Source organism: Cervus elaphus, chromosome 18 (genome assembly GCF_910594005.1).
Source record: "Cervus elaphus chromosome 18, mCerEla1.1, whole genome shotgun sequence".
Classification (NCBI taxonomy): Eukaryota; Metazoa; Chordata; class Mammalia; order Artiodactyla; family Cervidae; genus Cervus; species Cervus elaphus.
In genome coordinates, this window is record NC_057832.1 from 61,809,428 (window position 1) to 61,834,954 (window position 25,527).

General features: G+C 38.2%; 1 protein-coding gene across 2 annotated transcripts in view; it reads right to left on the minus strand.

The window, feature by feature from the left end:
• Nucleotides 1–25,527, minus strand: part of MDFIC (MyoD family inhibitor domain containing) — a 93,672-nt gene that overhangs the window by 50,060 nt on the left and 18,085 nt on the right. For both annotated transcript variants that reach the window (XM_043871612.1, XM_043871611.1), the window contains exon 3: nt 22,909–23,031. In XM_043871612.1, coding sequence (XP_043727547.1) covers nt 22,909–23,031 — 123 coding nt within the window. The remainder of the gene's footprint in view (nt 1–22,908; nt 23,032–25,527) is intronic.

Below are 25,527 nucleotides of genomic sequence, written 5' to 3' on the forward strand. Positions count from 1 at the left end.
CTTACAAACAGCTGGGAAGAGAGGCGAAAGGCAAAGGAGAAAGGCAAAGAAGGTGGCATTAGTGGTAAAGAACCCGCCTGCCAATGCAGGAGACATAAGAAAGGGATGCTCAATCCCCAGGTTGGGAAGATCCTCTGAAGGAAGGCATGGCAATCCACTCAAGTATTCTTGCCTTCAGGATCCCATGGACAGAAGAACCTGGCAGGCTACAGTTCATGGGGTCACAAAGATCAGACAGGACTGAAGCAACACCCAACTGAATGCAGAGTTCCAGAAAATAGCAAGGAGAGATAAGAAAGACTTCTTAAGTGAACAATGCAAAGGAATAGAAGAAAACAATGAATGGGAAAGACTAAAGATCTCTTCAAGAAAACTGGACATACCAAGAGAATATTTCATGCAAAGATGGGCACAATAAAGAACAGAAATGGCAAGGACCTAATGGAAGCAGAGGATATTGAGAAAAGGTGGCAAGAACATACACAACTAAACAAAAACGTCTAATGACCTGGGTAACCATGCTCCTGCGGTCACTCACCTAGAGAAAGACATCCAGGAATGTGAAGTCAAGTGGGCCTCAGGAGGCAACACTAGGAACAAAGCTAGTGGAGGTGATGGAATTCCAGCTGAGCTATTTCAAATCCTAAAAGATGATGCTGTTAAATTGCTGCACTCAATATGCCAGTGAATTTGGAAAACCCAGCAGAGGCCATAGGACTGGAAGAGGTCAGTTTTCATTCAAATCCCAAAGACAGGCAATGCCAAAGAATGTTTAAACTATTGCACAATTGCACTCATTTCACATGCCAGCAAGATTATGCTCAAAATACTTCAAGCTAGGCTTCAGCAGTACATGAACTGAGAACATCCAGATGTACAAGCTGGATTTATAAAGGCAGAGGAAACAGAGATCAAATCTGTTGGATCACAGAAAAAGCAAAAAAAAAAAAAAAACTACTTTTGCCTCATTGACTATGCTAAAGCCTTTGACTGTGTGGATCATAACAAACCGTGGAAAATTATTAAAGAAATGGGAATACCAGACTACCTTACCTGCATCCTGAGAAACCTGTATGCAGGTCAAGAAGCAGCAGTTAGAACCAGACATGAAACAACAGACAGGTTCAAAATTAGGAAAGGAGTACATCAAGGCTGTATATTAAAAAAAGAAAAAGAAAGGCTGTATATTGTCACCCTGATTTATTTAACCTCTATTCAGAGTACATTATGTGAAATACTAGGCTAGATGATTCACAAACTGGAATCAAGACTGGCGGGAGATATATCAACAACCTCATATATGCAGATGATACCACTTTAATGGCAGAAAGGGAAGAGGAACTAAACAGCCTCTTGACGAGGGTGAAAGAGGAGAGTGAAAAAGCTGGATTAAAACTCAACATTGAAAAAACTAAGATCATGGTATCCAGTCTCATCACTTCATGGCAAGTAGACAGGGAAAAAAGGCAAACAGTGACAGATGTTGTTTTCTTGGGCTCCAAAATCACTGTGGGCAATGACTGCAGCCACAAAAATTAAAAGACACTTGATCCTTGGAAGAAAAGCTATGACAAACCTAGACAGCATATTGAAAAGCAGAGACATAACTTTGCCAACAAATGTCTGTATAATCAAAGCTATAGTTTTTGCAGTAGTCATGTATGGATGTGAGAGTTGCACCATAAAGAAGGCTGAGTGCCAAAGAATTGAAGCTTTTGAACTGTGTTCTGCAGAAGATTCTTGAGAGTCCCTTAAACAGCAAGAATATCAAACCAATGAATCCTAACAGAAATCAACACTGAATACTTATTGCAAGGACTGATGCTGAAGCTGATGCTCAATACTCTGGCTACCAGATTCAAAGAGCCAACTCACTGGAAAAGACTCTGATGCTGGGAAAGATTGAGGGCAAAAGGAGACGGGGGTGACAGAGGATGAGATGGTTGGATGGCATCATTGACTCTATGGACATGGGTTTGGGCAAACTCCAGGAGACAGTGAAGGACAGGGAAGCCTGGCAGGGAAGCTTCAGTTCATGGGGTCACAAAAAGTCAGACACGACTTAATGACTGAACAACAACAACAAACACAACTGCCTTCTCCCACACCTCTTTGATAAGTCTTTGCCTACTTAATCCAGATGATTTCTAGAACCTGTAGCAACTGTGTTTATCCTCCAAAGCTTCACAGCTATCCCACACACATTTTATAATTTATACAGTCATTTAGTGTCTGTAATTTATAAGAACTGGAAAAATGAGAATGTCAAGTTTGTTCATCACCGCTGACCTTGTATTATTTTAATCAAAAGAATGGTGCTCTGTTTTCCAACAGTAGACAAAAATACACAGATAATAACTGGAACTAGTTAAAAAAAAAAAAAAAAAAAACACCTAAAACTAAGATTGTTATCTTAGCACTTGAAGATAAAACAGTGGGTTAAAGTGCTCACTAGCTATAAACTTATGTTTTCTTTGTGGTACACATTTCCCCCAGATATTTATTGAACATCACTATGTATCAGACAGTGCTGCGACTAAATAGAGGTGAAAAAAGAGACTAAACATTAAATGACAAATAAGAAATAGAATATGCAAGTTGAAATGATGGTAAGTGCTATAAAAGAAAACTACTATTATCAGAGAGAACAATAACGGAAACTATTTTGGTCTGGATACCCAGGAGTGGTATTTCCACAGAGATCTGAAGGGGACAAGGCCTCGCAAAGAGGATTAATGGGGTTCCAGGCCAGGCTAACAATTTGTGACAAGCCCTGAAGTAGAAGAGGGCTCAGCACACCGCTGAACTGATGGGAAGCAGTGTGGCTGGAGAATATTTGCACAGCCTTTTGGACCACGTATTTATTGTGTAATTCAATTTACAATTTAGAAAAATCATAAACTGTGCTTCCATAAAAAATTCCTGGCAATATTTTTCTAGATATTATGCTTCTTTACTATATAAACCATTACTATGGATGGAGGAGCCTCGTAGGCTACAGTCCATGGGGTTGCAAAGAGTCCGACACGACCGAGCGACTTCACTTTCACTATGATAAATTATTCACTGATAAGACCACTCTCAGTGTAACTGACCAGAAGTTGGCTTAAAACTGTGAATCAAGACACTCTCAATAAAAGGGTTCTTAGAAAGTTACATAAAGAGGCCATCAACTGTATATAAATGTAAAATAAAACAACAATTTGGAATATGAGGAAACAGTTATAGAAATCTTATCCTGTAATTACCTGCCAAGAAAGAAACACATAAATCCATTTTCCTGAAATGTGCAAATCTATTTATATTGAAATTGGGTGAAAATTGTTCTGAGGCTAAAGAGAATAGCATGAATTATTTGAAGTTCTTTAACAGTAAAATGAATGGTTGTGAGGGAATCTTGCTACTATCCTTATGAATCTGCTCAGATTTTAGAAATAATTCTATCACTCTGATTTGTACTTATCTTCATATTTTATTCCAATTTCCTGAATCAGATTTCATTACTCAATTAAAACACAATTCTCAAGCAGTAGGTCTCAACCTTTTTCTAACTCTACAGGGTTTATTTGAACAATATACACACATTAGTAACTTCTTGGTGAGGTTTCAAAAAGCACACTCTTCCTCCAGGAACTGTGCTGTCTCTTGCCTTGCACAATCCACTGGAGAATCTGAAATCTAATACTGGAACCACAGATGGGTAGAATGCTGACCAAAAGTGATTTTTATCATGAAGGCAAACTCTTAAGGAAGACCAAAATGGGCAATTGGACAGTGAGTTGAATAAGTTTATCTACCAGGGGCCCTTAAAATTTATCTTAATGTCTAGTAATTATTTTCTATTAATATGGACTTTCAAATCCCACACTGTGGTTTACAAATTGCAAGGGGTAACTAGATATTTTCACTGATAATGAAAGATAATTTTCAAAAATTATAGCCCAGCTTCTGACACTAACTAGTTGATTACCTTTGGAAAAAATGTTTACTTCTTTCTGCTTACTGAGAAAACAGAGGTAGAATGAAGGCACTGAACTCCAAGGTATCTTCCCTAACTTTAATATTATAAGATTATAAATCCATGATTCACTATCAACATGTAGAAAAACAATGTATATATGACATGGTGGCTAGAAGCTAGAAAACAATCTTGAAAAGGCATCAGTTTAAGTAGCCACCTCATTACGACCTTGTCATTTAAAATCTAAGCCACCTAGATAATATCTATTAACACGGTTATTAAAATGTTCTTCTTTTTCTAGAGAAAGAAGCATGAGGCGGGGAGAAGGTATGACACCGTAAATACAGACTTTCACTGGGAGCAAGATTAACCTGAAGGAGTGCTAGTAGAGAACTCTTCCATGCACAGCCAACAAGGACTCATCTAACAAGGTCCACAGCTGAGGGGTGCTACTAGTGACGATGGTAGGTAGCTAACAGGAGGTAAGATGAAATCTCCTTTTTTTTTTCCTCCCCCAAAATTGGAAAACTAATGTAGAGAAGAAAATATGGAAATAAGTACTTTTATCTGGTTTGTAGTATTTGGATCATGACCATCAATGATTAAGGGGAAAGGAGGCTGGGACCGTGTCTGTCCTGTCCTGCAGGGAGCTGACTGTCAATAAGCTCCCTGTGGTCAGTATGTCACTTGCTCTTGTGCTCTGCTACGCCAGGTGCCCAGGGTCTGGGGCCTCCCTGGTTTAAATTCTCTAGTGCATCACTCTTCCGTTGTTTATGAGGGTGGGAGTAACACAGCTGCTCAGATACAGAAGGTGGAGGGATCTGATGGTCTAAGCTTTGTGTATGCACACTTTCCACTTGCCCTCCTCTTCTCCAGTCCAAATTTCACCCCAGACTCCAAGAGCCCTGGTATCTCCAAAATCTTAAGCTTTTAGTGGGTAATAAATGTCGTACTGCATCATAAGAGTACGTGACACTTGGTTCTGGCTTTCAGTGCTACTAAGTCAGTTATTATTTTTCCATCTCCTTTCCATATTCCAGAAAATTAACATTTCCGACCCATTGTTGTGTCCTTGTCTGTCCTCTATGTCCTCAAGTTCATGTCTTCTTAAATATTGTTATTAATTTACTATCATTTAAGGGATATTTCCAAAGAGAAAGGGATATATGTTCAATGTGCCATGTTGAACAAAACATGTTTTATTTTTTAAAATGAACTGAAAAAGACTCAGGGAAAGTTGGCAAAGTGTTAACACTTGTTAAAGTTGAACATGGTTGGTATCTTTGTATTTGCATATTGGTCCCCATTTTTAAAGTAGTTAATTTAGCATGAAGATAAGTCAGAATTCCATTTATTAAGCACATAAATCCACACAGAAGTGAATTCCTATTGATTAGTAACATAGGTAGAAGCACCATTTTATACTGAAAACACTAATACAAGAGGTAATACCAGGAACGAAGGACAGAGACTATTCTTTCTGTAGAAGAATATTCTCCTGTATGGGTCTGCTGGTAAAGAATCTGCCTGCAATGCAGGAGACCTGGGTTTGATCCCTGAGTTGGGAAGATCACCTGGAGATGGGCATGGCAACCCACTCCAGTATTCCTGCCTGGAGAATCCCCATGGACAGAGGAGCCTGGCGGGCTACAGCCCATGTGGTTGCAAAGAGTCGGACATGACTGAGTGCCTAGGCACAGTACAGCATTCTCTTGTGTATATTTCTTATCTGATTGAGAGGCTTTGTTTATTTTAAAATTAATACTCAGTTTTAAAGATAAGAAAGATCTATGCAGTGCACATCTTCTGATGATCTGTTTTGGGTAGTTATTTTTAGGATTGTATGAAAGAGGCCATGATACTGAGTAACTTGTCTCTACCCCTGCTCCAGGATAACCAGTGAGAGAATCCAGAGAATCACACCCATTTTTTTTTTTCTCCTGGTCCTCTACTTAATATATTTCTGGATTAGTCTAAAAAATGCAATTACGGAAGAGATTCCATGCTTTTCAAGGCATAACTCAAATGGGTCCTGTGTTTTGACCTTTAACCCAGGGACTAGTTACTCTCATCATTATTATATAATACTCACTTATAAACTTAGATTTAATATTTCTATTTAGATTTCCATGTTTGACCCTTTACCAACCTCATGTGGTAGTGAGGGAAGGTACTCCTTCCATCTATATTCTCAAGATGCAGAAGCTGAAGCTGGATGGTGAGTAACTTCCCCAGTACCAGGCAGCTAATGGGTTTTAGGCAAGATTAGAATCCAAATCACAGGACTCCACCCCTTACCGTTCTACACACATACACAGCCTTTCTCTGAGCACCACTGTTGCAGGCTGCTGCTTTACTACCAGAAGGCTCAATCCTGTCAAGATGGAGCTGGGAGACAAAAATCAGTCAAAATTTTGGCCATTACTGCATTTTCACTTTTCCTCCAAATGCTTTGTCTGTTTAGAATTTGAGAGTCAAGCTAACTGGCTTGCCAAATATATACTTTCCCTGACTTTAAAAAGAACCACTATGCTATGTTTATATCCATCATCAGCTATACCTCTAGTTCTTCCAAAGTCTTCATACATAATCATTAATTGTATGTGAGATTTCAGGGTTAGTTTGCAAGGCACACTAGAGTGGATTCCATCAGGTCCGACTAATTGGAAACTCTCAAAACTGAAGCAGCCCTTATGAAGACTTATACAAATTAAGTCATCTGAATAAAGAAACTTCTTTATAACATTCTGCAAAGAACTAAGTTTCCACCCCCACACCCCACCCCCACACCCCAGCCAAAGGACCAAGTTTTAATATTGTGTGCCAAAAAAAAAATCATAGATATACACTGAGAGTGAAGATGTACATAGTAATAAGCCTCTTTTCCAGCAGAACATCCACACTATTTTCACATTTGCATCAATATGCAAAGAAGTAAAAACAACACTACACCTACAACTAAAAGGGAAAAGAATAAAACCACCCTGAAATGATTTAACAACGTCATCCTTACCCCCTCAAGAAATGTTATTCTAGGACTATAAACTATCCATTTTTCAACTCATTGTAATTTAGTGTTTCATACACTAAAATGGACACTAAAATCTGTCATTATTACTGACCAAGCTATAATCGCAGCTATTCAGCTTGTCAGAACTGTAGATTCTGACTCTGTGAGCTGAGTTATCCTATTTTGTTTTTTTAGGTCCAAGAAGTAGTGGTTGGGCTTTTGTTTGTTTTTAGCAAAAAAAAAAAAAAAAATGCAGAAAATGAATACTCCCACATGTTTGTGCTTTTAGCACATTAAATATGCACTCTGAATGGTTCCACATAAATATTTTTACTTTAACACTGTAGATATCACCAGAAAAACAAACTAAATTGAACAGTTCTTCCCAGTGAATATTGTAACAAACCCTTCATTTTCTGTAGGCTTAATGGGGACAAGGGACTGATCATGAACTCGGTGCTTATCAAAATAAGCAAACCTGAGAAAGACAATGAGGAGCAGAGTGATGAATTTTTGGCTAAGTTATGGAATCCATTTCTCAGGAAGAAAATTCTTGAACATATTTAAAATAATGATGATGAAAGTGAAGCATTTATGTGTCTCAAAAATTAAGAGTTGATGGTAAAACTGCTTGCATAGGATCTTCTACTACATGTATTACTACTACTCTATTATTACTACCACTATAGCCTGATTAAAGTCCATGATAAAATTGAAACCTTTGAACAAAGTCCTTCAAGGTTAGAATGATTAGGTTTTCTACTGTGTAAGTATGAATATTTATTCCTGATAGCAAGATAGTTCCTTCCACAGAGGTAGTTTCTTCATTTTTACTTAATAAAGTCAATTTATTCCAAACTCTATTCCTTCTTTCCTCGCTCAGAATATATTTATTGCATAAATCTAAGTTTTCTGAAAAAAACAAAAAAATCTAAGTTTTCTTACTCTGTAAGTGCTTATTTTTCTGGAGTAGGTCTATTATGCAGTATTTTGTAAAGGGTTAACGCATAATAACTATATAACCAAACCCTTTTGAATGCTTAAATATTGTGATACTGATTATTTTTATACAAGCAAATGATTATTATTTGGTTTACTGGCTACAAACAATGGTGCCAGAAGTTGTATAGAACTAATGTTTTCTAAGCAGGGCTATAAATATTTGCTATTCTTCTTCTTTATGGTGCCCAATTCTAAGTAACAAACTGTGAACTTTTATATACTAAGAATGGTTTGAAACTGCCCCCAATAAATCTTCTCAGTCTTAAGCTACACTTCCATACCATTGAAAGAAATAGCTGATATTGCACAAAGTTTTGAAATATACTCTTTTCCAAAGTATATGCTTCATCAGCAATTTATTTTAACATACACATCTCCCTCTCAAAGAGAATTGAAACTAATTATGTATTGTCCCAAATGCAAAGATATCACTGATACCATATGAATTCATATATTATTCAAAAAGCTGATTTTTTTTTTTTACTTATTAATATGACTCTTAGGTAAACTGTATCTCCATTATAAGAAACTTTGGTCTACTCAAAGAACAAACTCTAGCTATAACAATCAGGGCAATATTCTTTCCAATATATTTACAAACATTTTGCTACAATGTTTGGAAGGCTGCTTATTCCAGAAGTTTTTAACTTAAAATGACAACCTATTCTAATTCAGGACTGAGTGTCTAAAGAAGATGAAAGACACAAGCATTTGTAATTCTTCAGAAAAAAACAGGCAAAAGGGTTTTCAAACTTGAAATACCTGACCCACATAATATAAACCTTGATTTTGATTTAATAAATGTCAAGATTCCTAAGATACACCATAATTCCTTACTGTCACAAATTTTAAAGTCTTTTCATTGTGCCAGTTAACAAAGGCTACATGTATAAATTATAATCATTCTTACCAGTGTTATAAAACTTAAAGGGTTACATAGCAAAATTAGAAGAAACGCATTCTGAACGATGTGAACGTCTCTTGAGAAAACAACTTCCCCAAAGGCTTAGAGCTAAGCCAAGTGGCCAGCACCTGGGCTCTCCCCAGTAGGCAGCCATATCCATCAGATCCTCTGGGTCTTAGAGTCACAACTTAATAATAATAATAAAGTCTTTAAAAGTAAAAACTAATTTTCAGCTTATTGTACAAGCTTATTTGTTGTAGGGCAACACATCTGATTGAAAACTTTAAAAGTTCTAAGTCTGAGCTGTGCCTCAGAACTAATTGGGGAGCTTTTAATAGTTATGATGGCCCAGACCCTACTCCCAAATGATTCTGAGGTCATTGATCTGGAGTGTTTTTAAGCTAATGTGGAGATGAGAACCACTGCTTTGCACACAGGAGTATGACTGTAGAATCATATTCCCGCCCATCCACATCCCCCAGATGTTCAGCTTCCATTATTAAGATCTTTTTTTTTCCCTGCAATAGGAAAACACCTATATTCATACCACAAAAAGAATGGTAGATGCCAAGATTCTCTGCCTATCTCTTGGAATGAGAACAAGTTCTCATGGAGGCAATGAGTAAATAGTTCTGAAAATTAAAGAAGCCATTTTCCTAAGATGTCAAGTATATATTAAGCCTAGCAATTGCCTTGAATTTAACAAAGATGACATTCCAAAGGAGTACAGTAGATTGCAATTTTCCCAACATTTTTTCCTGACCTAAGACAAAGGCAGGATGCAGTCATATCATTCATAGTGGTAGAATGGCAATAAATTTCAACTAGGAAATGTATTAGAATGTTCAGTTTGGAATAAGCTTATAATCTGGGAAAACCGCCATTTCCCCCTGTGATTTTAATGCATTCTCTACAGAACCACAAACAGCACAGTCCTTAGCCTTCCCTCTGCTCCACCCCCACGTGAGAATCACTGCTAGGTGCTCTGAAGATCAGCTCTGCAGCCCTCGGCACGCTGCTTGACTTTTCTGAGCTCAATGTCATCTACAGGTAATAATATTTACTCCACCTGCCTGATAAAGTTGCTGATAGGCCAAGTTAGATCATCAATATGAAAAAAATTTCATTAACTGTGAAAAGCTCTAAGTAATAACATTGTTACTATAACTAATAAAAAGCATTCTTTGATATGCATTAACTGTAGACTGAGAAATTAGCTCCTTAAGAGAAGCAGAGATAGTCAGTCCACCTCTTAAGACAAATTACTAGAGCTTAACCAATCCAAAGCTGTCAGTCTCCTATAGAGAAGCTAAGTATAGTCAAAAGGTACCGATTTTCATTTATTCGACAATTAACATGTACGTACTGGGAACCGACTCTCATGCATGGCCCTGGGCTAGACATGGTGAGGGCTACAAAACTGAGTGAGATGCCAATTCTGCCTTTAAGGAGCCTTCAGCTCAGTGACAGGGAAGAAGGCCATCCACACAGCCACTACAACTTTGAAATTAATAAGTCCTTTAGGAGAGAAGAAGATAAACACTCTGCAAATCCAAACAAGGGAGAAATCACAGATGTCTGGCTGGAGATGTGGAAAGAGGTAACTCACGTGAAGCTTGGGAGAAGTAAATCCTCAACAGGGAGAAGGAAGAGCAAGGGGCATATTTTGGCTAAGAGGAAAGTTCATGAAAGGAAGTGGAGGACAAAGTAAAATTTATTTATTACTACAGTTCATCCAAAATAATTTACTGAAAATTTATTGTTATCCTAGAGTAATGCTAATTGCTGGGAATGCAATGTAAAGCCAGCAAACATTAGACATGTAATGTCAACAATCAATTACGAATTGTGACAAGTGTTAGGAAGGAAAAGGTGCTAAGAGAAATAGGGAAACCCATTTCAGTTTGAGTGGTCTGGGAAAGCCTCCTTTTGGAAGTGACAGTGAAGCCTGGAGGGAGATCTGGAATGCAAAAGCCCAGAAACAAAGATACCTGGAGCATCTTAGGGACTAAAAGAAAGCCAGTCATAAATACAGAGGCAGGGAGAGAGTGATAGGAGGAAGAAGAATTTCAAACTAGAAACATGTCCTGTCAAATTTTACAGGAAAAAAAAAAGGACTGAGAATAGATCACTGGACTGAGAAAAGTGACCTATAAGAAGACTAATTTAGCCGTCTTTAACTATTCCATGACAGATTAAGTTAGGCTAAGGTATTAGCTATAGAATTGGTTTTGAACACCAGGAGCTGATACTTAAATAGAACCTAAAATATCTCAGTGATGAACAAATTAGGATATAATCTGATTCCTTATAAAACAGTGCCATAAAAAGGCAAGGATGGACCACAAGTGGAAGTAAACCAGAAATTGTATATCTAGTAGTAGCAGAGATGTATCAATTGACATTAAAGACCACATATTTATACCATGGGCTTCCCTGGTAGCTCAGACGGTAAAGAATCTGCCTGCAATGCAGGTGACCTCAGGTTTGATCCCTGGGTCGGGAAGATTCTCTGGAGAAGAGAATGGCAATCCACTCCAGTATTCCTGCCTGGAAAATTCCATGGACAGAGGAGCCTGGTGGTCTACAGTCCATAGGATCACAAAGAGTCAGACACGACTGAGCAGCTAACACTTCCACTTTCTTTCATTTAGACAGAGCTCCTCTTTCTTCTACACAACATTTCTGGTCTATGATCCATAGCCCTTGGAACATGAAGTGAGAAGATGGATGGTATGGTTGGCTATCTAAGTTTCAGCGTAAGTTTGGCAGATACAGTATAAGTTCATAGAATTTAGGGGATATTAAAAGATCATTTGCAACTCCAAGATGGCCATGAAAAAATGGTAGGTGAAGTGAAGGAGGAGATGAGAGACTATGGGGAAAAAGTAAATAGTTAGCAGGTTAGGCATAATTAAGGTAAAGTGTAGGAAGAAATGAGAAAGTGAATTCCTGATTTCAAAATCTTAGAGCAGATCTCATTGGTGGCAAGGTCCAAGGTATGTCTATATTTGTAAGACGGCTCGAGTGAAACAGTTAAAATGGGCAAGAAATGATGTGATTTCAAAGAAATTAAAAGAAGCTCTCCATCAGTCAAACAAGGGAAGCCTGACTTAGAGGACAAATAAGATACTAGTTAAGCAAGCTCCGGGAGTTGGTGATGGACAGGAAAGCCTGGCGTGCTGCAGTCCACGGGGTCGCAAAAAGTTGGACACGACTGAGCTGAACTGAACTAAGCATAGATTATGCTAGAAGCTAGAGCCGAAGGCATGAATAGTCACAACAATATTATACACAACACACGTTTACATAACGACCAATGTACCACCAACACCCCTCAACCACCTTTCCAGGCACCAGACTGGCAACTAGACTCAAATTTAAAGTTGAAATGATGAAAAGATTTTGTAGCCTGAAATTAGCTGTTCACCCTTCCTTGAATTAGTTTGTTTGAGTCCAAACAAATTTCAATTTCATGGCAAAAGTATTATTCAATCCTCTATTTAAAAAAAAAAAAAAGACTCATATGCATATGTATATATACATATATAGTCTTTGAAATTTGAAAAATTAAAAGGAATCATTTGTTTAAAAAATGAAAAGGCAAGTTGTGCATATCTAAATAAACACAAATGGCTTTTGCTCTGTTTCTTTCAGAGAGCCAGACCTCAAGTCAACCCCCTGAAATTGGCTAAAGTAAAAAAATATCGAAGACTTAAATATGTAAGAATATGGGTTTAATTTTACATTCCCAGTACTAAGTTTTCTCATTCAGAGCTACTTGGGTAAGACTTTTAGAAGTTTACTGCATATGGGGGAGGTACAGTGAGAAAAGCCTAACTCGGAGGACTAGGAGGACAGTGTTAATCACACTCAATCACACTATTCGATAGGTGTGCTGCTGCCACTGGCGCAACCTACATTTTCATTCCACTTTGTGATTATAACAGCACCTTGGTGATGTAGAAAGAATACAGAGGAGATAATCTGCAAAGAAGGCCTCTAAGTATATGACACATGGATGAATCTTTTTCACAGAGACAAGCAATGTATGGGCAGCACCCAAAGATGAGACATACGGTCTTATTATCATCACATCAGCATGAATCAATTATTTGTGACATTTGAGATTGTGGGAATCTTTTTCCTTAAATCTCCCAATCTAAGTTCTCAAGAACCATGGAAAATGTATTTAATTAAATAACATGCCAAAGCAGAACAAATTTCTCCACCCATTCTCTTCTCTGGTTCACTTAATACAATTTCACCCTCTAATGCCAGCATCTGAGGGTTTTAAAGAGAGATTTCCCTGACTTCTGTGTCTCCTGCTACAGAACCCAGGGACTTAGGAAGACTCTAGCTTCCAGTAGAGAGCCATGGAGTTCAGACTTGCCACCGAGTCCTAAAGGACTCTTTAAAGAATCACGGGACAAGTCGCAGCATTGACTCCCAGCTGTGCTATGGTGAAGAGTAATGGGGCCCCTGGAAGGGGTGAGGGGAGTTCCACCAATCTGCTGCAGCCCCTCATTCTCAGCACTGAGCCTTGGTAAAGCTGGGGCCAGGTCTCACCCTTTCCACGGCTGGATAAGAGCTGGGAACCACTGCCTCCCTTCTTTCTGGCAGCTGTTTCCATAGCTATATGAGCTACTCATGCATGGGACTAACCATTTATCAACAGATGTGACAAGTCCTGAAAAAAAACTTCATTCTTGAATTTCAGAAACTTACTAAAAAATTACAAAATAGGGTACAAGGTGATATTTTTTGCTTACCAGAACTAAATCCTTGCTCTCTCAATGCTTCATGGGCCCAGCTTCATGGGCATGTGACCCGTGCAAGAGCATTGAGCACCAAGTTTAAAAGGACCCGTGCACTTGGTTTAATGCTCCGCGGTTTCCATTGTGAAATTCATAATGAGTCTTCCACAAGGGGCCCTGCGTTCTCATCTTAAACAGTTCTCTACCTTCAAAATGACATAGCTGGTCCCGTCTTCTTCAGACCTTAAAGAAAGTGGAATCTCCTGGCTTACATGTGACCTGAGCATTTCCTACAGGTAACTGGGATCTAATGTAGCTTTGGAAACTAGTCCCTTAACCTCATCATTTTTGCTACACAGGAGAATTTTCTTTTTAAAATTTCATTGCTTTTAATCCAATAAGATAACTCACCTCATGGGAAAAATTGCAATGCCAAAGAAAGTATACACACTATTAAATAGAGTCTTCTTCACCAGTATATCCTCACTCAATTTCACATTACTAGAGCTAACTATTGTGAGGAGACATCTTCCATTAAGAAAAATAAACACACACATATATTAATTTGACACACACACAGATTAATTTTACTTTTTAAAAATTCCAATTCTGTATGTCTACTAGATGGAGAAATCCTTTGAAGTAAAGTGAAAGATGGAGAAGATTCTTTAGAATCTACCAATAAAGATAACCACCAACTTCAAATCATGTTTATTATTTTTCACTCATTTCAGAGTCCTCATCTGTATTCATTCAGAACAGGTGACTGATGGTACCACAAAGGAACAAAGACCCAGGGCTAACCAACTGGCTGCCTTATCCCAAGCCACTAGGCTATTGTGAGAAATTCAAGAGATTTAGAAGCAAGAAAAACACAGATAAAGTCCTAGCTTTGCCATGTTGATTGGTGGAAACATGGATTTCTGTTTCCTCACCTGCCAAATATGGCAATTTTTACGAAGCTTTCAAATTCTCTTCCCAATTGAAGTCTCAGATTTAGGAAAAGCTATTTCCACCACCTATCCTCAGGTTCACACTCAGTCCTTTGTCCTCACCTGGGATTGTTCCACTTCAGAAATCTTTAAGTTCCTATTTCCCATTCTCATTATCCGTCTTCTCTTTCCACCTATCCCATTCACTTACTGCATCTATACCACCTTTTGTTTCTTAAAAAAAAAAAAAACAAAACAGAAATCTTCAGGGATTCATTAGTCTCATTGGTTTTTCTTTCTTATTTGGAAGATCCTTCCAGTCTTTACTTCTTTCCCTACCCATTTGATATTCACAACCCATCACCTGAAGCCCTAGTTGGACAATGTCCTTAAACCCTTTGCCCCACTGTCCTTTCATCACAACTATCATTTGCCCAAACTAAAAACCTTGGTCTCCTTTCCAGCTCCTGCCAGTCCCTTACCCCAGATGTCTTACTGATTGAAGCTGCGTCCACCTACTTCCTGCAACCTCACCTGCCACTCTACCCCAGTCCCAGCCACCTTCTTTTCTCAGCTGGATTAATACAATGGTCTCAGTTGTTCTCTTAATGCCTTCAGTCCTTACCATTTTAAACTACTGAAAAGCAATCATCCTAAAATATAAACTAAAGCATAAATTTAAGCCATTTCTACCTTCCATACCTTCCACCTTCCCTTAACCTTTGTTAACAGATTCTTTCCCTCTATCTCTTCACTCCTCATCTAACAATTTACATCCCAGCCTACACAAAACTTCTCCACCTCTCCTCAAAATGGCCACATTCTTTCTTATCTCTAGACCCGTAGGTGCACTGTTCTTTAGGCTTCAAACACTCTGGCTCCACCCCTGCCCCTGCTCTGCCTGAGTTGGCCAACTCCTTCAGGTGTCATCTCAGACATCACTTCCTCTGGAACGCCCCCTCGGACCTTCCTCTACCTGAGCATGTTTCACAAATGTGAACACACAGCCACCTGCAGTTACTTATCATAGCATTCAAAACACACACTGTCATTTCAAGATGAACTGTATGTCTCTTCCACCAGACTAAATTCTGAATGTGGAGACCACTCCTGAATCACTCATCACTGTATTCAACACAACACAGTTTCGGCAAACTATTAGCACCCCATTGTAATGTAACCAATTTTTTATTCAGTTTTCAAAGTTACAGCTTGATTCCTAATCCTGAAAATTCATTATAGTAACACATTGTACAAGTATTAATCTCTGCATAAATTCACAGAGTGTTCAGACCCAGGAAGTTTGAGGTTTGAGAACTAAAATTATCTAGACCGCAGTATTTATGGTCTTGATCACTGAAGTTATTTATTTCTTCAGTGGTTAGCATTTTCACGGTGGTCTCTAAGCTAGTTCCCAGGCCTCAGCTCCTCCCTCCAGTTCAATGAACTTCCAAGCGGAAAAAAAGTAAGTCTGGTTCCCTCACTGAGCCCTCGTCCACCACTTGTACTTCAATACCGTCTCATCTCACCCCCAAAAGACTAAAAGATTTTAGGAATGTCTGAAAATCTTAATCTTTAACAAAAGAGCAGTAGGATGTAAAATGGAAACTGAATGAATCATGGTATTTGATAAAGGTGAAAAGTGAAGTAATAAATAACATTAATAGGAATCTAAGAATAATAAAAAAAATATATTTTATAGATACAAAACATAAAAACTAACTTAGAAGGGCATAGAGAAATATGAGAAGAAAAGAGAAAGAAGAGAGAGGAGGAGGTGGAGATAAGGAGAAAGCAAGGGAAGGAAAAATGAAGGAAGGAATGGAACTGAAGCAGTCTCAGACTCTTTCTTATAAATAGGCAAGAAAAATAAGGAATAGGGGGAAAGGCTCTAACCAAAGTGTCATCCCTAACCACCTCCACAGACAATAAACATTATCCAGAACACTGCCGCAGTTCACTTAGAATGCTTCAAAAGAGCCTTATCAATGAACAGCAGTCAAGCTCAGGACTTGACAGCTTTATATCATTAGAGCATCTGTGGAACTTGAAAGTTAATATAAATGAACCAGGTGTAGCTTGGGAGTAAGAAGGGAGCAGCTATGTGTGTGCTCAGTCATTCCTCACTCTGCCACTCCATAGACTGCAGCCCCCATGCTCCTCTGCCCATGGAATTCTCCAGGCAAGAATACTGGAGTAGGTCGCCATTTCTTTCTAGAGGGGAGCTTCCATGCCCAGGGATAGAACCCTTGTCTCCTGCGTCTCTAGCAACGGCAGGCAGATTCTTTACCACTGAGCCACCTGGGAAGCTTACCTAAGAAGGGGGTTAGAAGGATTAAAAGGGAAAAGGCAATGATTTAGAATGTTCATCATACGACCTTAAAGCTGAAATAATAGAAGCAAGATGGGTAAAGAATCTCTTCCCTCCTCTCATTAATTCAATACACTTAAGTAATCAAGCATTTATTAAGCATAAACCATGTAACAGCAACTGTGCTGGCCTCTGTCATGAACATAAGTATTAATGGTCTCAGAAAAACCTGGTCTCTGTATCCAGTATGTCTGGACACATAACCCATCACAGAGAGTGGAGAAAAAGCCCTTATAACTGATACTTGGGCCCAAGAACAATCATAATAAAAACTGATAAATTCACTTGAGTGCTTACCCACTTAGCTCTGTGCTAATCAACATGCTGAAGCTGAAACTCCAATACTTTGGCCACCTCATGCGAAGAGTTGACTCATTGGAAAAGACCCTGATGCTGGGAGGGATTGGAGGCAGGAGGAGGAGGGGACGACGGAGGATGAGATGGCTGGATGGCATCACCAACTTGGTGGACATGGGTTTGAGTAAACTCTGGGAGTTGGTGATGGACAGGGAGGCCTGGCGTGCTGCAATTCATGGGGTCGCAAAGGGTCGGATGCAACTGAGCGACTGAACTGAACTGAACTGAACCAACATATAATATGCATTTTCTTATATAACCTTTAAAATAGTACAATGAGGCATACAGAATTAGTACCTACATTCTAAAAATGAGAAATACAATCTCAGAGAGTTTAGGGAACTGTCTCTACGCCAGAACTAATGATGCACCCAGGGTCTGAACTCTGGCAGTCAGCTTCTATTGCTCTCCAGGACCCTGAACCTAAAGTACTTAAAACAAAACATGGACAATGGTTCTCCTTAGCTTTTTGGGCAAAACCCAGATGAGCACGGGGTGACACACCTCTAGGAAAAATTGTGTCAGGGAACTTGAGCTCCATTCTAGAACAGTCTAAAATGGCTGTCATTGACCAATACATCATATATGGGGAGCCATCAGCAATGGCTTATGATTATCCACCCAACCCCGAAACCAAACTATGAGTTGGTTTTGGAATAATTGATGGTTAAAGATTCCTCTCTATAGCAACAATTAAAGCATCTGAACTGTAGCTACATAACCATTTGGTCAGCATAGTGAATAGGATAAGTTTTCTGAAAGACAAATAGAGGACTAAACACTGAGCACGATGGAAGTCACCGTGACTTGCTCCCAATATGGACTCCCACATGAAGAAGCATGATGTATTAAGCAAAGAATCTTCAATTAACTATGAAACATAACAGGAAAGCCATATTTCCCAGTCCTATTGGGTGGTACTTATGGGAGGTGGGAGGAGAGCTTGTTTATGCCTCTTTTGTATAAAATGAATTCTAAAGAAAACCAAATAATGCCATGATGTGCGTTCAAACATGAGTGCCACTGAAAAGATTTAAATCCAAACCTCTCAGTTTTCTTTCTTTACATTTAAAGTTAAAAATGCTCTAAGTATATAAATAGTACACCTGAGTAGTCTCTGCTTTTCAGTATTTTACATAGAGGAAGCGTTCTCTAATGTAATGAAATGGTATTCATTAATGGGTGATCAGCAATAAGTTAGCGAAGGTTGGTAAAAGAAATGAGAGTCCCTAACAGCAGAGCCTCTGGATGCTGTGAGGAAACTCAGCGGATGCCAAGAGGAGGATTTCAAGTAGAAGCAAGAGTGAAAAAGCATGACATACCAGCTCAGTAAAGAGGAGGCGATTGTGAATTAGAGAGAGAGGCTTGTGTTTTACGACCAATTAAGTGCTTACTATTATGAGAACTAAAACCTCTTCAAAATGAATAAATGGGTTAAATAGAATGGGGATTACCATTTAAGTAGAGCATTCTAACTTTGCTTCAGATCATGGGAATTCTACAAAATCACAAAGGAGAGAATTAGCTGAGCAAAATAGTTTCATTTAATGGGAAATTTATTTCGGAAGGGAAGCTAAGGAAAATTTCTGGAGTGAAGTAATGACATTTAGAATTAGGAGACGTTTATGTAAAAAGTGATGTCCAAGGATAAAGTTAAGTAATAAGAATTTTCAGAAAGACCTAGAAAAATCTGAGACACCTGAGGCACTTTAGAAAGAAGAAAAATGTAAGCTCTCCATAGGAAATAATTAGAATAGTAGAATTTGACCTAAATTAAAGGAAAATTTACTCATGCCTATGAGTATAGGCACAGTAACACACGCACATGCACATACACTCTCAGATACACTCCTTCCTACCTTAGAAATACCCCCAAAGACTGAGATCAAAATGTTACTTCTATTCCTTTTCTAGTCTAATTAAAATATGAAATGTTGCCTATTGCCTGTTACCAGTTTATGCATATTATGGGTTAAATAGAAAAATTAGTATTAATTGAGGATGTCACTTCACTGCAACATTTATTCCACCAAATCAGACTAGTGATTATTAAAACATGGCATAGCTCCAAATTATATACTGTCCCACATATGTCAATCTGAGGGGAAAAGCCAGTGTTAGCCATAGAAAGAGACTCTTACAAACTCTAAAATGGAAGCCCCATTCCAGAAATTAAATACCAGAATATTTTTCTCAGAATACAAATGCCTTTTAAATTGTAAAATGAATAAAAATAATTATTAAAAAACAAAACCCTCCCAAACTTCCTCACAAAACCTTCTTATGTTTTTAATTTTTTTACTTATTTGATTTAGACTTTTTTTAAACAAATTTCAGTGGTTGGAAATATCTTTTTAATTTAAATTTCATAAGCAACAGAGCTACTATGCACATCCCCTGACCAGATTGTGTGTGGCCTATTTATTCAAAATGTTTGATTCCATATGGATAAAAACTTCAAGAAAGGATTCTAATAAGTTAGCAACTCAAGGACAACTGATTTGAAATCCAGACCTTGAGAGCACAGTCCCTCAGGTCTGCCACCTGCGATGTTTTCTAGAAGGACCAGGGAAGGCTCACAAAGCTGGAACTTCTGTGTAGAACTTGCACCAAGTGGGAGCCACAAGTGGGTGGTCCACTGAGGTCAGGGTTAAAGTTCACAGAATAATTTGGAAATTATTCTCAGCTTGGATCTCGTTTATGAGGCCTGAGAATACACCCTTTAATTAGAATACAATTTCCAAAGCAGCCACTCCCTTGACTTTCCAGAGCCCAGTTACTCTCAGAAAAGTAAAAACAGCCCCGTCACACTGACAGCTAACAGTCCCCTATAAATTATGCTTTAAATGTCCAACAAAAAAGGCAGCAGGCATCCGGGACAACAGAGATGTTAGCTGCCAGCCCTCACTCACCACTCTCAAGAATAGATAGAAAGAAGTTGCATTCAACAGCAGAGTCACTCCCCTTTGCTTCTTGCTTATGCAGCTGAACTGTCCCATGGAAGCTTGGAAAAAGAGTGGGTTGCACATTTGAAAATGTTCCCACACCCCAGCCGGCCTTATTTTTCTGATGATCCCTCCATCCAGCCAACCTCGCACTACAGTGGGAAACTAAAATCAATTCCATGAGAGCCAGCTGTCCGCCTCTTCCTCGGAGCTCAGGGAGCCAGACAGGACTCCTGGCACAGGGGCCAGCCCAGGCCTGACTCACGCAGATGCTCCCCTCCTCCCCACGCAGCTCTGAGCCACAGCCTTCTTTCCAGGGCTATTGTTATGACCAAAGATGCACTAGGCCCCCCAGAATGCTCTAGATGCTGAAGTAAGAGGAAAACACACATCTCTCTAACTGCAGGGTTGAGAGAGACAGACGCTAAATGACGCAGAGACGGCCAAGGACTCAATGGGGAAAGCTGAAGATGGAAAGTCAGGCTAGCCTAGCAGACTTCAGTGTCTGGGAGTTGGAACAGCAAAAGCTATCAGATTATCAAACTTGCAGATGCTATCCAGACTTGAGTTGGTTTTAAAGATGACATAAAGTGTTCCATTTTGGAAAATCCACATATCAAATGTTTCTGTAGACCCAACAGAGTAGCCTTTGTCTAGAGAATTGTGACTGGGAAAATAACAAAATTGTAGTTTCTGAAATCTGTCATCAGAATTCATAATCCAAAGTCACCCACAAATATGTGGAAATTCTTGGCAACTTAAGTTTTGAGCAAGAGCAGCATTACTGTCTTTGGCCATTATCTTCCGATATCCATTCATCTGTCAATTTTCCCAGCCATTCTCTCAAAGGAGGTAATAAATCTCTCTCTCTGGATTCTTTCAGTATATATTAGTATGTACCTAGATAGTTGTTCCTTATTACTCCAGTACCCCATGATACAGGCTGCATCATTATCTCAATAAAAAAACTATTTCATGCACTTTACAATAATTTTTTATCACTGTCCATAATCAATACAGACAATAGAGAGAGGAGTATGTTTTAAATCCATTCACTTTAATAGTATGAGTTCTGTGGCTAAAATGAGTTTCATCAAATAGCACTAAAATTTTTTAACACAACAACATGACTCTCCATATCCTTATGTAATGGCGCTTATATTTTAGTTTTTGTCCTAAGAGTCCTTATTCATGTTTTCCAAGTGTGGGCCTTGGGAAGGGAAACTGGTGAAATAAATCAATTAATGAAATACACATACTTAAAATTCTATGAATATGGGGAAAAAAAAAAAAAGCAAACAATCATGCCTCCCAAAAGGTAAAGTTAAAATTGTCTGTAAGACCCTGTCTCACGCTCTCTGGTTGTTGAAAAATCACAGATAAGATATGCCAGTATCTTACACACCCTTAAGTTTCACAATAGCAGCGTCAACATTTAGAAAGAAGACAATCAATATATGTTTTGGAGATAAATATTTATTTGCAATAATTTTTTTTGATACTTTGGAGAAAGCTGAATAAATCTTGTTCCTCACTAATTTCTGAGTTTCACTTCCTTTCTATTCCCTTCCCCAGTAGAAAAGTGTAAAAAACCAAAATAGTTCTAAAATTAAACTAAAACACGGTCATTTTTAGAGCTTTTGCTTGAAAACTTGAAGTCTCCTTCTATAGTGTTTTTATTGTGTGTTTTTTTTCTTCTACAAAGTTGGCTTTTTCCTTCTACCTGTTTTTTTCTATTTGGTTTCAATTATTCAAAGTAAATCTAATAAGTAACACAAAAAAAGTTTCAGTATTATAGAGTTGTCTGAAGAATTAAAACAAAAAATAAATAAAAACAAAAAAAAGTAAATAACACTTGATTCCCAGAACAAAACTTCTCCTCTCTCTTCTCTGAAAAACTGAAAAGTGACATGGATAATTTGGTTACCATAAATGATAATTTCAGATGTAGTACTCCTAAGGCCATCCCGGCATGGCACAGCGCAGTGGTATTCTTTCTATATATACGTTTACTACAGAGAATCTTTCACTACGTGGCCAATTCATCTTGAATCCACCAGGGGGAATTTAGCGGCCAGAACAAGCGCAACCTGCATCAACATGGATTTTGAATAGCACTTAACAGATACTGGTATTTCTGGACATTCCCAGAGTACAAAAAAACTAAACCAAAGCTTCTTACATATTCTACAGAGCAACTTTAAGAAGAGGAAGAGAATATAAAGAAGCTAAGTAGTGATAAAAGTGTTAACTGGGAAAAACAGGTTGGAGTCACTTGGCCAGAACAGGGACCACATGGCGTTGCCAAAATAGTCCTCACTGTCCTCTAACTCGTCTTTATCTTTTTAGTTTCACTGTCTATACGTAGAATTGTCCAACTTCTACTTAGTTGTTACTCAAGAAGGGATTAAGTTTTGTTTAAATTTCTCTGAGAATGGAGTCCAAAATTTTCAGCTTAATACTTCCTTTTTAAAGACAGGATGAAACCTGGCAGACAATATTATTTATACTCTGCTTTTACTTCTATATTTTAAAAGACTCATGAAAAACACTTTCAGGTAAGCTGTTCATTTACAGATTTCTAGTAGAATTATATGAGATGATTAACTGAGAGCATATTATTACAGTCATGTCCTTGAATCACTCCAATTTTCTCCAAAAATACTTACTTCTGATGAGTTCATCATCCGAACAATTTCCCCAAATGGACTGGTCTTGCATCTCTCCGTGTGTGAAGCAGCTATCAGTAGCTTGAGTTATCTCTCTCTCAGTATTTTCTTTATCACATTTTTCTAAATAAAAAAAATATGTATTATCATTAAATGTTACATATTTTTCTCTGTTTTCATTTTTACAGATTTTTTCCCCAAATGCTTCTAAGTCTGCCATAATTTAAAGAAATAGGAGCAATATCTCTACTAACCACTGCATACGTTATTAACTCAATAGAGATTTACTAGCATCTACTCTATGAGTGCACTTCAGAAGCAGCACTAGTGGTAGAGAACATGTCTGCCGATGCAGGAGACTTAAGAGTCACAGGTTTGGTCCCTGGGTCGGGAAGATCCCCTGGAGGAGGGCATGGCAATCCACTCCAGTATTCCTGCTTGGAGAATCCCTTGCACAGAGGAGCCTGATAGTCTACAGCCCATAGGGCTGAAGCATCTTAGCACACACACATGCACTTTACGACTAGCATTGAAGAAACATTCTACTGTAAAAATTGTCTGTTAAGATTACTGTAAACAGGTCATCAAAACATAACAAATGATCTGCCATGTAACAGTTCTATCAAGGATGGAAGTGAGTCCATACATGTAGAGCAAGGGTGGCAGGGAAAGCATCAAAGATGATGAGAGATTTATATGTTGAGTTTATGGGTTCTCCAGGGAGGAAGCCAATGAGTAAGGAAAAGTAATGTCTTATTGGGAACATAACTTAAGCAAAAAGCTGACTATAACACAAGGTTAAATGAATGTTATGAGAGGTCGAGAGCACTAAAGAGATTCAAAGTTAGAAGATACTCATCAGAATTCAGAGCTCAAGAAAAGCATGATAGAAAATGGTGCATACTGGATAATCTTTAAGATCAGCAGGAATTCTCAAAGTAGAGATGAGAGAAAAACCATTCCAAGTGAAAGAATTGCAGGGCAAACTCCAAAAGCAGACACTTGGGCAAAAGTTCAAATCTTCTGCACTGTGAACTACTTAAAGAGGGATATTGGGAAATAAGATTGTGAAAGTCTGAACAGGGACATGCTATGGATATTTGCATGCCAAGGTGAAAAATCTGGACCTGATTTTAAAGTAAGATAAATAAGTGACAGTAGCCATGGTAGCTTTGTGAACTGTTTAATCAAAGCCACACATGGGGGAGATGAACAAACTATACACACACCAGAGGTTCTCAATCCTGACAGTACTTAACTCATTCAGGGGCCTTCTTAAAAAATAGTTTCCTGGGCCTCATAACCTAAAATTCTACTTTAATTTGGGAATAGGGGACCCACGTGATTCAACTGTCCTTAAATCCTTAAGAATCACTGGAGGATGGATGCATCTAACAGGGAGAACAGAGTAAGGGAAACTAAAAGGGAGACTGATGAGAGTTTTGTCAAATGGATAAGAAGATGGGAAAGGAGGTAACTGTGAGAAAATAATTAGAGGATTCACAGACTATCAAAGAAGATGATAGCTGGAGATGACTGAGTTGTCTTAGAATGGATTTGACTGGGAAAACCTAGAGAACAGGAAAATAATTTATAAAATACATATTTGTATATGTATCTATGTATAACTGAATCATTCTGCTGTACAGCAGAAATTTGAAAAAGGAAACAGCAACCCACTCCAGTATTTTTGCCTGGAAAATTCCACAGACAGAGGAACATGGTGGGCTACAGTCCATGGGGTCACAAAGAGTCGGCCATGACTGAGTACATCAGCACAGCAGAAATTAACACAACATTATAAATCAACTAAACTTTTAATATATTTTTTAAAAAATAAAAATGTATATTTGTATATAGTAGATATTTGGGCACTGTATTATGCAGTTGAATACACAATCAATTACAAAACACACCCCAACCTTCATGGACTGTAGCCCAACCAACAGTCTAGTGGATGAATTTAGCTTTGAGCATTTGAATTTGCAAGTCACAAAGTTATAGCTGAAACAGTCATCTTCTTAAACTTGAAGTCATTCAAATGAATTCAAATGAATAGGATCACCAAAACTGTAAGTCTATGAAGAGTATCAGGAGGGTTCTATACAATTAGAAAGGAATCAGAGAAGGAAGAAAAACTAGATGATGTCAAACCATGGAAGCAAGGAAAGGAAAGAGATTCAAACAGAAGTTGTTAGTCAACTGTATTAACATTTCCAGTGGAAGGAAAAAAAAAAGTTCTGCACATGCAGAAATTTCTCCTGTACCATGGGGATTTCACAATTGAAAAGTTCTACCATAAAACACATTTCAACACATGAAAATAGATGGACACTCAGGAATAAGTCCAGAGGCTAAGATTTCTGAATTAAAAAAATAGGGTCTTCAATGCTAAGTATTTTTAGAAAGCAAAACTGTATTCAGATAGCAGTAAAATATAAATTAGAACCATACTAAACCAACATGTTCTAGATTTATGTAGCATTTACTCAGCATTATCCTAGGGAAAATGTAACCTTCCTGAGATGTGTTAGTTTAAACTAAAATATTGAGTTTTTTAAACAACTTCTGAAGTTTTTCCACTGCTACAGTCAACCCAAGGCCTTTCTGAGATGATCA